General features: G+C 49.5%; 1 protein-coding gene across 1 annotated transcript; it reads left to right on the top strand.

The window, feature by feature from the left end:
- LOC110407898 (C-C motif chemokine 3-like) lies at positions 10115-10935 on the top strand. Its single transcript, XM_021416100.1, has 3 exons — positions 10115-10297; positions 10562-10670; positions 10824-10935. The coding sequence occupies exons 1-3, from the start codon at positions 10225-10227 to the stop codon at positions 10915-10917; spliced, it is 276 nt and encodes a 91-aa protein (XP_021271775.1). The 5' UTR covers positions 10115-10224; the 3' UTR covers positions 10918-10935.

The raw sequence follows: 11511 nt of genomic DNA, 5'->3' as shown, positions 1-11511 counted from the left end.
ATCTCTGCCAATCTCTACGTTCCCACACCAGCCTGAGCTTGCTGTTGTTCTCTTCCTGGAGTTTAACCTGTCACAATTTTTGATGGAAATTCAAAATGTGTAAGTACTACGGTCTGAGAAGTGATTATTACACAAACAGCATAGTCCCGTGGGTATGAGCTAGCTCCTAGTGTTGCAGAAATGTCCTCTAATGGTCCTGACACATAACTGTGTCAGAAGTTGTAGAAGCTGTGAGTGCCCCATCCCTGGAGGTGCCCAAGGGTGGGGCCCTGGACAGCCTGACCTGGTGGGGGGCACCCAGCCCTGGCAGGGGGTTGGAACTGGATGGTCTTCAAGGTCCCTTCCAACCCAAGCCATTCTAGGATTCTGTGATTGTCATTTTCTTTGAAAAGGGCCTTCTGAGTGGATCTCTGAATGGATTTCTGTGTGTGAAAATGGATCTTCTGAGTGAGCCAGAAGCTTGTGGGACCCCACAGGTCCTGCACTGCTTGATTCTTTCATTAGTGCTCTTTGAAACAAGCACAGGCCTGTTAAATTTGCAGAGCATGGAAATGTGGTGAGTGATCTAAAGAGGATGAGAGGCCTGAGAACAGTTTATATCTACATAAAGGACTACTAAAGAGGGGCTACATGATAGGGGGGACAGACTCTTGAGCGGGGTCTGTTGTGATAAGACAAGGGGAAATAGCTTCAAACTAACAGAGGGAGATTTTGATTGGATATAAGGAAGAAGTTGTTTCCAATGGGGGCAGTGAGGCACTGCACAGGCTGCCCAAAGAGGGGTGCTCCCCCCATTCCTGCAGACAGCCAGGGTCAGGCTGCAGGGCTCTGAGCACTGATGGAGCTGTGGGTGTCCCTGTGCACTGCAAGCAGTGTGACCAGATGGCCTTTAAGAGCCCCTTCCAACTCAAACCATTCTGTGATTCTCTGATTCTATTGCAAGGAAACTTGAACAAACTGGCTGGTTAAGACATGGTATTCTAGTGTCATACTACAACGAAAAATGGAAGAAGAAAATACAGCAGCACGGAGGGAATGCTAGCAGAATGAGAGTCTGTTCCTGGAGTGAGCCTTTATCTTCCATGTGGAAGCTGAAGACTTTCTACTGTCCTTTTCTCTGTTTCCCTGAAAAACCACTTGCTCTAACCCTGAGGGGCTTTCCCTGCTTTCATTAAGAGCATAGATAGGAAACCATGTGTTCTTACTCAGCTGCGTGCTCCTGGTCTGAGCTGTGAGAGTGAAGAAGTGTAATTTAGTTGTCACTAGGCTTCATCCAGCGTCAGCAAACAAGGGTTGCATCCTGTTCCTGCCCAATCTGCTGAGGCATTACTCCTGTCCCCCGACCCAGTGCCACTTCTGTGTGTGCCCTCACTCCTGAGCCCGCTGTGCTGAGGCATCTCAGCATCCTCAGAGCCACCATATATTCTCTATATCCTCTGATTCACCCAGGGATCTGTTATGAAAATCAGCCAGACTGTATTCACCTTGGTGGGCTACAGGGTTAACCTGGCACCACAAGATGGGTGCTGCAGTCTCCTGAGTCATCTGCTCTTGACCTTTTCCTCCCCGTGCTGCTGTTTTTAGGGAGCCCAGTCATCAGCAGTGTGATGAGTTCACATCCTGCCTTCGCTGGCTGCTGTTGCAGAATTACTCTCAGGCTTCTTCCTCTTCTTCATTGCAAGCAGGCTGTCAGCCCTGCAGCTCATCTCAGCAGTGGAGGCTGTACTGCTGCCTCACTCCTGTCTAGCCATGTGCACTCCGAGCCAGCAGGATCTGTTATTGTTTCTTGTGCCTGAGATTTTTATTCTCCGTTGCTAGAGGCGGCTGCCAGCTCCCTGTGTCCTTCTGTACCCAAACATCTCTGCAGTCATCTTTAAACCTCAGGAGATGGAGGGCATTAAGCCAGCACCCCTAGTTTGAATGTCACATCACAAGGATGCTTGGGGATCTCAGAATGCAAACCCATGAAAGAGGCCTTGGAGAGAGACCTTCAGGACCAAGGCTTGGGGCTGAGCCACACAGGGTGTAGTAACCCTGCTCTCACCTCTGTGAGCAGCAATTCCTTCTCTCTCATCTCAAGCTAATGATGTGGAATTGAGTCCAAGCATGAGCTCACTCCAGCTTCTCCCATTTTCCTCCAAGGGATGGGCTGTGGGGTTGGCATGGAGCAGGACCAACCTGGTACCCACAGAGCAGCTCTCCAGCAATCAGGAGAACTTTGAAATCAGCCCCTTCCGAGCTGGGACACCTTTCCCCACCAACATCTGCATATCTGGTGGTCTCTAAGTGGGTACATGGGTGTGTAGGGCAAAAGCAGCACAGTGAGGCCTGCTCTGATGGCTGTGTGGCATTAGTCCTAATGGCCTACCTATGGGTAAAGGACGGGCCTAGGTGCAACACAGAACTATGTGCTGTTATTTCTGGTTTCCTGCACACTTTGGGGCTTCTTTCTGTTTTCCTGCAAGGCAAATTTGATGCTAGGAAGAAATTTTTTACTCAGAGGGTGGTGAGGCCCTGGCACTGCTGCCCTGAGCTGTGGTTGCCCCATCCCTGGAGATCCCCAAGGCCATGGAAGGGTCCCTGGGCACACTGAGCTGGTAGGGGGGGGGACCAGCTCTTGGCAGGGGTTGGAAGTGGATGATCTTTAAGATTGCCTCCAGTCTAAGCCACTCTATGATTCTGTGATTTCAGGGGGATTAGGATCAACATTATGGAGCCCAGGGGACCCCAGCCCTGGGGCTGCACGGAGACACCTAGATTGGGGTAAAGAGCAGCTTTCACACCAAAGAACACTTTGAATCAGGAGCAACACCTCTTCTGAGAGGAGAGGACATCATTCTGCAGGAGCAGAGTTACATCCAGCAGGGATATGGCATGAGGCCTGCAGGAAGGAGCTGCCCCTGAGGGGTAGTAAAGGGCTGATGCTTGCTGTTACTCTAAGCTTGGACCTAGAAGCAAAGGCAAGACGCAACAGCTTGTTGTCTGATAACCCTCTGTGCTCTCCCTCAGAGGCCTCAAGTTGCACCAGTGGAGGTTCAGGTTGGATATTAGGAAAAACTTCTTCTCCTAAAGAACGGTGATGTGGTGGCAGAGGCTGCCCAGAGAGGTGGTGGAGTCCCTGTCCCTGGAGGTGTTCAGGAACTGTGGAGATGTGGCACTGAGGGACGTGGTCAGTGGGCAATACTGGTGGTAGGTGGATGGTTGGACTGGATGATCTTAGAGGTCTTTCCAAAATTAATGATTCTATGAAAAATCAGTCCCCTGTAGCTGAGAAGTGGAAGAGACTGCCCAAAGAGAGCTTCATGGCTGGCCATGGGAGTAGGGGAATGCTGTGGGTTCAGGTTGGGGGCACAGAAGTGGGAGACCATTAAATAACCCTCATGACTCAGTCCTGCATCCTGAGGGTGAGAGGAGGAAAGGGAAAGGCATGCAAGCTGAGCCCTGAAATAACGTGCCAGTAAACCTAAAAGGGAGATTCCAGAAAAAAAGAGGAACTTAATAGAAATATACTGACCATTTAAAACAGTTTTGTAAGAATCTTTTGACTCACCAGAGAGGCAGCCCAGGAAGCTCTGAGGGACTCACAAGAGATGATCTGGAGATGATTAACCACCAAACTCAATTCCAGTCCTGGAGGGCAACAAGTGAATGCAGCAATTGCCCTGGGATAACACAGCAGCTTCCTTCTGGGGGGACCGGCTCCCTTTGTATGGCCTTGTGGAACATCCCACTCCAAAACAGCATTGTGGCTAGGGAGAGCTTTTAAAGTAGGGCTCCAAAAGGCTGCTGTGTACAGGCCTAAAGATAACCAGTCCACATTCAGGAATAAAGTCAGCAGGACTATGTCCATTAGGATGGTGATGGCATATACCTATCCTGCTTGGGTTGGAAGCCCACCTGGCAAACTGCTTGCTTCCAGGTGGAAAACTAATTTCCCACCTGTTTGCATTCACAGCCAGCTTCTAGCCCGGTATCATTATACCAGCAGTGCTCTCTAGCTGAAATAGCTCTTTTCCACCCAGGTGTTGGCCTCTTTGATGTGTTCACCTCGATCAACCATAACCCCTTGTTTTCCTAGTCCCCACCCGGAGCTCATTGCATTTGCCTCTTTTCATGCTGTATAACAGTGGGGGGTTGTCCCAACCCTACAATTTGTAGCTTGGGTCTTTCCCTGCCCCAGACATTGCTGTGGGCTCCAGCACAGGGACAGCTGCTCTTGCCTTCCATTGTTCCCCGCAGCAGCACTGTCCAGTCTGCACTACTGAATCAAACCCTTCCCCATTACTCCAGTCCTCAAGGTCATTATAATCTTTCTCTGTGATATCCTGGCCTCTCCTGGATTGATGATAGCATCTCATTCTGCCTCATCAGCAAATTTCCTTTGCATTCTTCTGCTTTTTGTGCCAAGATCATTAATGCAAATGTTAAGCAGAATCATTTTTTTTGAGGCAGAAGTTCAAGGAACTGCACTGGTAATCCTCCCCTCAGTCCAGCATTTCCCCTTCCAGCTGAAGCTATTACCATGGCTCTTCCAGGCAGCTCTCTTACCCGCTTTACATTACATATGCCAGTCACATCTCCTCCTCCTTAGCTAATAATTTACTGTGTGGCACCATCTCAAATGTCTTACTGGAGCCCAGACAAGTGAGATCTACTGCATTTCCTTTGTCGCAGATATCTGTGAACTTATAAAAGGAAGTGATGAGGTTAGCGCTGGTGCGTGATGTGCTGTTGATTTATTGCATCTTGTGCAGTGCCTGAGGATCTAGAGGAGACGAATTCAATGGGAGGCAAATGTTTGCAAAATACAAGATCATTTCCAGCAATCAGGGTTGGAGAAGGTTAGGGCTTAAGGGGGTTTAGTGGGTAATATTAGTGGTAGGTGAATGGTTGGAGTAGGTGATCTTAGACGTCCTTTCCAACCTTAGCAATTCTGTGATCCTACGATTCTGTGACTGAACAACACGCTAAATGGTCACTGATGGCAAATGCACTCAAGGATCATTTGAAATACTGATTTCTGTATCTAAGGTCAAAAGAACTACAGCTGCTTAGGGAAGAAGATGGCCTGTGGTCATGTTTTTGAGTTTATGGCCAGATTTTAAAGATATTTGTGTCCTGAGTATTTAGCCCATGTAACTTAGAAATCTCTGCTCCTTTTCTCTTCCCTGATGTTTGGATCGCCTAAATGCCATTTTCTTTAGAATGTTAAACTTAGAATCATTATAGAATGATAGAATCATGGAATGGCTTAGATTGGAGGGGACCTTAAATATCATCTCGTTCCAAACCCCTGCCTTGGGCTGGTGGCCAGCCAGTAGATCACGCTGCCCAGGGCCCCATCCAACCTGGCCTTGAATGCCTCCAGAGATGGGGCATCCACAACCTCTCTGGGCAAAGTTCTTTACTGGGTTAAAATAAATGATCAATAAAGGACTTAGCATCTCCTTATTTTCTAGAGCTAACATTCAATGCTGCAATTCCAAGGATTAATCTGAATACGGGAATGCATGAAGGATGGGACAGAAACTAATTCTCCAAATCCCGTAATGTTGTTGTTGTAGAAACCAGCGCGATGATCTACGAATGCCACGTTCAGCCCTGATCATTATGACTCACAGAAGGGTAAAGCCGATGCAGAAGGCTTTGAGGCAGGTGATGAAAGCATTCAGAGCCTCGAAGATGAAAGACTGAAAAGAGTGGGGCAAATAGATGAAGGGAGCTTAAAAAGCAACATTCAACATTGATTATTTACTCTTTCATGTGGGAGAAGAAAGGGATGTGGTTAAAACCATTTAAAGATTAAAACCATTTAAAGAGAGAAATGGTATATCAAAAAGAAATATTTTGGCACAAGGCACAATAAACACGAAACTGGCCGAAGGTCTCATCAAGGGCAAGGCGGAGAAGAAAGACAGAAGCGAGTGCATGGCTATGAGATAACCCCAGCTATGCAAGTTTAGATAATATTTTATTTTTAGCTTGTTTTAATGTAACTGGAGCTTATGCAATCTGTGTCTGGGTGCAGGAGGATACTCGGTGTCTGCAAACTCAAAATTGAAATCACTTTTTGCAGACAGACAACCTTTTTTTTTTTTTTTTTTTTTGACATCCTGATGGAGAGTTTGTGCGGGCAGATCTCTGCAGGGGCAATACTGGAGAGCTGCTGCCTCAGCCAAATTGTGCAGAACAGCCATAGGGCTGTACCTGCAGAGGGACCAGAGTCTGTGTGCCCTTGCAAAGCCAAAGCTGCTGAGAACCAGCCCCAGAGCTTTGCTCTACCTGACTGCAGGGGTGCAGATGGGACCCCAGGTGCAAGCTGTGAGCTGCAGGAGGCAAAGAGCCGGATGTGGGGCGCTGTGTGATAGTATAGGGGAAACTGGGGGGGCTGTTGGGTGGTAGCGGGGTAGAGCAAAGCTTGACACTGTGGCAAGAAACTGCCTGTGGGCTGGTGAGTCAGCTTCTGACTTGAGTGTCTGCTGTGCCTTGTGCTCAGAATCCTGCTATTTGCTGAGGGATGTATTTATATTTATGTGAAGTAGGGTCCTTCTTTCTTATCTAAATGCTTGCTCCTTGCACAAAGTGTTTCATTCATTTCCCATATTTATATATACTTCTATATTAAATGTATCTACTTTGCTTAAGGAGCAAGGGATACTTGAGTCTGGGATCCCCAGGGCCCTGGATGTGGAGCTGAGGGTTTTCAGCTCAGAGTGGACTCAAGAAGGAGGGAGAATGGGCATGAGTTGGATCTAGGAACGTGGAAAAATCCCTGTTGTGGTCTTTGTGCAGGGCATGGCACAGGATCCTGAGGGAGAAGGGGCATCCAGGGCTTTGAATCAAAAAGATATCAGTGGGAATTGGTTTGGGAATTTAGCTTTGCTGGATTACTCTGTAAAACAATATATGAAAGGGTCAGCAATATCTCACTGCAGGGTGAGGCTGTTTGGCTGATCTGCATTTTCCTTTTCCTCCAGCCACGGGACCTCTTTGCATAATTTTTATCAATGACGAGTGTTGCTTCCCAGACGGATGTTGCATAATGCGTGGCTTTCTCTGCACTTGCACGGGATTGTGGTGTTGGCAGTTTCTTTCAATTTTTCTTCCTGTGGTTTCCTTGCTCTCCATGTTTCTGTCCCATACTGGAGCATGGTGAGGGCAGGAGGGCTGCAGTGCACAGGAATCCATGAGTCTGGCAGCATCTCCCAAAAGAGGTGTGAGGACATTCCTCTGCCTTGACCTTTGGCCATTAATGCATCTTCCTTTAGCCAACCAGTGGGCATGTTCCTCTGGGTGAATCATGAAGGTCTGGGGAGGGTTTCCTGAAGCCTGCCACACACTAAGGCAGTTGTCTCCTCTTTCCATGGATCTGGCTGGGCACCTGTGTGCCCGTCCGCTGGTACAACACTTTTAATTGTGCTGAGTACCTGACCACAACTTCTTTTTGTCTTGTCTTCACATTAACAAAAGACACCGCACCTTTGGCTATTGTTTTTTTGATTTTTTATTTGTAAAGCTGTGTTTTCTGCCCTCCTGCGTCCCCAGCAGCTATTCTGAAATCTTCACTGGGAAGTGCTCCCAACAAGAATTCAAGTTGTATTTTCTCTCCCCACACTGGCTGTTGATTTCTATGCCACATTAGAAAGTCATATGAATACAGATGTCTTCTACCACAGGAGAATTAAAAGTCATTTCTTCACTCTCCCTTTAAATCACTTCCTTATATTCAATTCCTTAAATACACTGTAACACAAGCTTTCTACTTTTGCTGAGCTGCAATTTTGTGTAATTCATTGAAATATCCTCTATTCCAGTTAGAATAGGAACTTCTTCATCAGCATCCAGTAAGAAGTTCCATTCAGCTCTTGTCTAAATGAAGAAGTGAAAGCTTGGGCAACAACTTCTGCAGTAAAGAAGAAATACTTTTACCATTTCCATCAAAAATAGTGTTTGTAGTTGTGAGATTGTCTAAGGTTCCTAATGGATGGCAGGTTTTCTATGCTTATCCCAGAAGAGAGATAATTGCATCGAGAAGCTCCTGATCTCCTTTTCTCTTTGCTTGGGAATGCAAAGCTCATCTTCTGAAGCCAGCATCACCCAGTGCCATTGCTCATTTCCACACATGGCCTTGGGACCCAGTTCTATTTGAGTTGAGTTGGACCTTGGCTTGGGGCTACTCCCCAGGGGTATCCTGCCCTGGAGCTTGGGCTTAGCATTCCACTCCCATAGCTGCTCCAAGCCCCAGTTGCTCCTTGCCCTGATAGCAATGGCTTGTTGCACGCTGATGTCTTTCCTCCTGCTTCTTGTGACTTCTGGGAGGCCAGGGGAGATAGCCAAGGGGGTGGCTGGTGGGCAAGGGTCTGGGGCAGGTGAGTGTCTGTGGGCAGAGGCTCACAAAAACGTGGTTTCTGTTGACTAAACTCTGAACTTGGAATTTGTTTACACAGGGGCTGCTTTGAATTTCTCCAGTTTCACTACCAGGTTAGAAGCAGCTGTGATGTAAGCAGCTGAAGGGAGCTGGAGAGATTGTTCCTGTCCTTACCTCTAAGGCTGGGTTGGTGCTGCCTGGCTTCTCCTGGAGGGCTCCAAGGTGGTTTAGAATCATTGAGTCATTAAGGTTGGAATAGAACTGTCAGCTCCCCAAGTCCAAACCCAACCCACCCCCACCATGTCCACTGACCACGTCCCTCAGTGCCACATCTCCACAGTTCTTGAAAGCCTTCAGGGACAGGGACTCCACCACCTCCCTGGGCAGCCTGTTCTCACCTCCATCCTTTTAATCTTTTGTAGAAGAAATAACCACAGTCTCTTCTCCTCATCCTATGCCTCCCATTGAACCAGCTCTGAGGGGTACATCCTCTGGGCAGGGATCTGCCAGCAGAGAAAGGCACAACAGGGCCATGGCAACCACTGTGAGCCTTATCCTACATGTGAATGAGGACCATAGCCCTGCTGTGGGGTGGAAGGATGGGCACAACCAGTGCTCAGCAATGAGTCAGCCTCTTCAGAGCACAGAGGTTTAGTCACCCCCAGTGAGAGTCAGGGGGTGAGGGCTGGGGTTAGAGGTGGCAACAAACCCACTGGGACACCCACGGGGCAGTGTGGGCAAGAACGGAAAAAGGGAAAAAAGAAGAGGAAGCACTGAGTTTTGTAGCTTTTTCTGTATGTGTGTCCACAGGGACATTGTAAGTTACCTTTGGGAATTGCCAGTGCTGCCCCTTTTTGGTCACGCTGTGATTGCCTCAAAGTTTCATCTGCAAAGCTGTGATGTGCTGGTCTTGGGGTGCTGGCAGAACCCTCTCTTTGCTCATCTCCTAACCTCAGGGCCATGTCTCCTCCCTGAAACCAGAGTAATATCTTTTTTTGGGGGGGGGGCAAACCAGTATATAGAACCTGAATGGTATGAAATTGTCCATGTTGGGAAGAAGTGGACAAGCAGGTACTGCAACAGCTTCACTGACAAGAGCCAAAATTAATATCTTCAGGCAGAGAGGTGCATGTCCTGTCTGTCCTGTGGACAGGGTGGGTGGCAGCAGGTTGCAGCCTGGGCACAGCGAGCAGTGAACAAACCCCGGTTCCTATGGGCTGCCTGTGTCTCCACGTCTGCAAGATTTCCAGTATAAGGCTGCAGATTTTGACATCAAAAGGGATAAAGTGACATCCCCAGTGATTTCAGGTCAATTCAACTTCATCCCTATGTCATCTTTCCTTTTCTAGATATCCCACAAATATCTGGTTTCACCAGTGGACATGAATATCTGCGCAAGACAGTGTTTTGGAGCCAGTTTTGTATCCCTGAGATGGGGCACATCGGGAAGTGGTATTTCTGGCAAAGCTGCGGCTCAGTCTGGATGTTCCTTCTGGCAGTGCTTTTCTGCCAGCAGTGGTGGTGGTGGTGTCTGGGGGTGTCCATGTCATGGCAGCAGAGCAGCCCTGCACAAGGCTTCCGGCTCTGGCCACCAAAATGGAATCTGAAAGAGATGGCCCTGTGGCCAGTGCTTCCCCTTTTGCAGCTTCCTTTCCTACCCCAGCTCAGCAAAATTTGGGGATCCTGACAAGATTTCCTTGGTATGATGCGCTCATCCTTATTCCTTGAAACCCTGAGCCCGCCCAGCGGGCAGGGGATAAAAGTGGCAGCGCAGCAGGGGCCGAGCACTGTGCAGAGCAGAGCCCCGCAGCCACCCAGCTCCAGCCCCGCTCGCCGTGCCAACGTCCCGCAGCACCATGAAGGGCTCCGCAGCCGCCCTGGCCGCTCTGCTCCTCCTGGCCCTCTGCTCCTCAGCCGTGGCCCATCTGGGTGAGTCAGGTCTCGCTGTGTCCCTGCGGCTGAGTGCCTGTCCCTGCCTGGGAGCCGAGTTCCCATGGACAGGACCGTCATGGTGGGCTGTGGGGGACTGCCACCAGTGCTTGGAGCTGGTGCTCAGCCTTGGAGATGGTGTCTCTTGGGGTGTCCCTGGAGGATGTGACACAACGGGGTGGATAGGTGATGGGAGATCCTTGTAAAGCCCCAGGTCGAGCATCTGTGGGGTCTCACCAGGGCTCTGTTTCTCTCTCCCCACAGACGGCGTCCCCACAACCTGCTGCTACACCTACATTAAACATCCCGTCCCACGCAACCTCATCGCCTCCGCCTTCCCCACCAGCAGCACCTGCCGCCAGCCAGGGATTGTGTGAGTACTCAACAAATGCCAGCGTTTGGGGTTCAGCAGCATGACAGGATTCCACTGGTGGCTGAGTGGGGATGGCAGTGTGGCTGGGGACACATGGGTGCTGGCAACAGGACCCAGCACCCTGCTGCCACAGCACTGGTTTTCTCCCTGCAGCCTGGTCACCAAGAAGGGGAGGGAGATATGCGCACAGCCCAAGGTGCACTGGGTGCAGGAACTCCTGGAGCGCTTCCAGATCCAGAAAAACTGAGCCTTCCCTGCTCTCCCGCCACTGGACTTGGCCCCCAGCACCACACATTCAACAGAGCACTTGAACTGCGTCTTCTTCTACAGGAAATTTATTCTATTTAACTTATTTAAGTTATATTAAATATTTATTTTGATAAGAAAAGGAAAACAATTTAAAGGAACAATAGGAACAGACAGAATCAGAGAACGGCTTGGGTTTGAAGGGACCCCAGGGATCATCAATCATTCCAACCCCCAGCCACAGGCAGAGCCGCCAACGTCCAGATCCGGAACCAAATCCGGTTGCCCAGGGCTCCATCCAAGCTGGTCTTGAGCACCTCCAGGGATGGGGCAGCCACAGCCTCTCCTGGCAGCAATCGGGATTACATGCAGCGCTCCATTAGGGAGTCAGGAGTTCTGATGCCAAAATAAACAACTTGTACTGTCAAAAGCCTTTGTCTCAGTTTCCTGTGGTTGCCCGTGGCATCTTCCGTGGTCCTTCCCCACCCCTGGGCTGCGCATGGCTCCCCCGCTGCCAGCCCTGATCTCAGCACGTCCCCACGGGGTGATGCTGGCGTCTGGGCTGGGCTCCCACCACTGACTCTTGCCGAAGCAG

This window comes from Numida meleagris, chromosome 18 (genome assembly GCF_002078875.1).
Source record: "Numida meleagris isolate 19003 breed g44 Domestic line chromosome 18, NumMel1.0, whole genome shotgun sequence".
Classification (NCBI taxonomy): domain Eukaryota; kingdom Metazoa; phylum Chordata; class Aves; order Galliformes; family Numididae; genus Numida; species Numida meleagris.
Note: the sequence above shows the minus strand (reverse complement) of the source record. Positions and strands in the feature narration are given on the sequence as shown.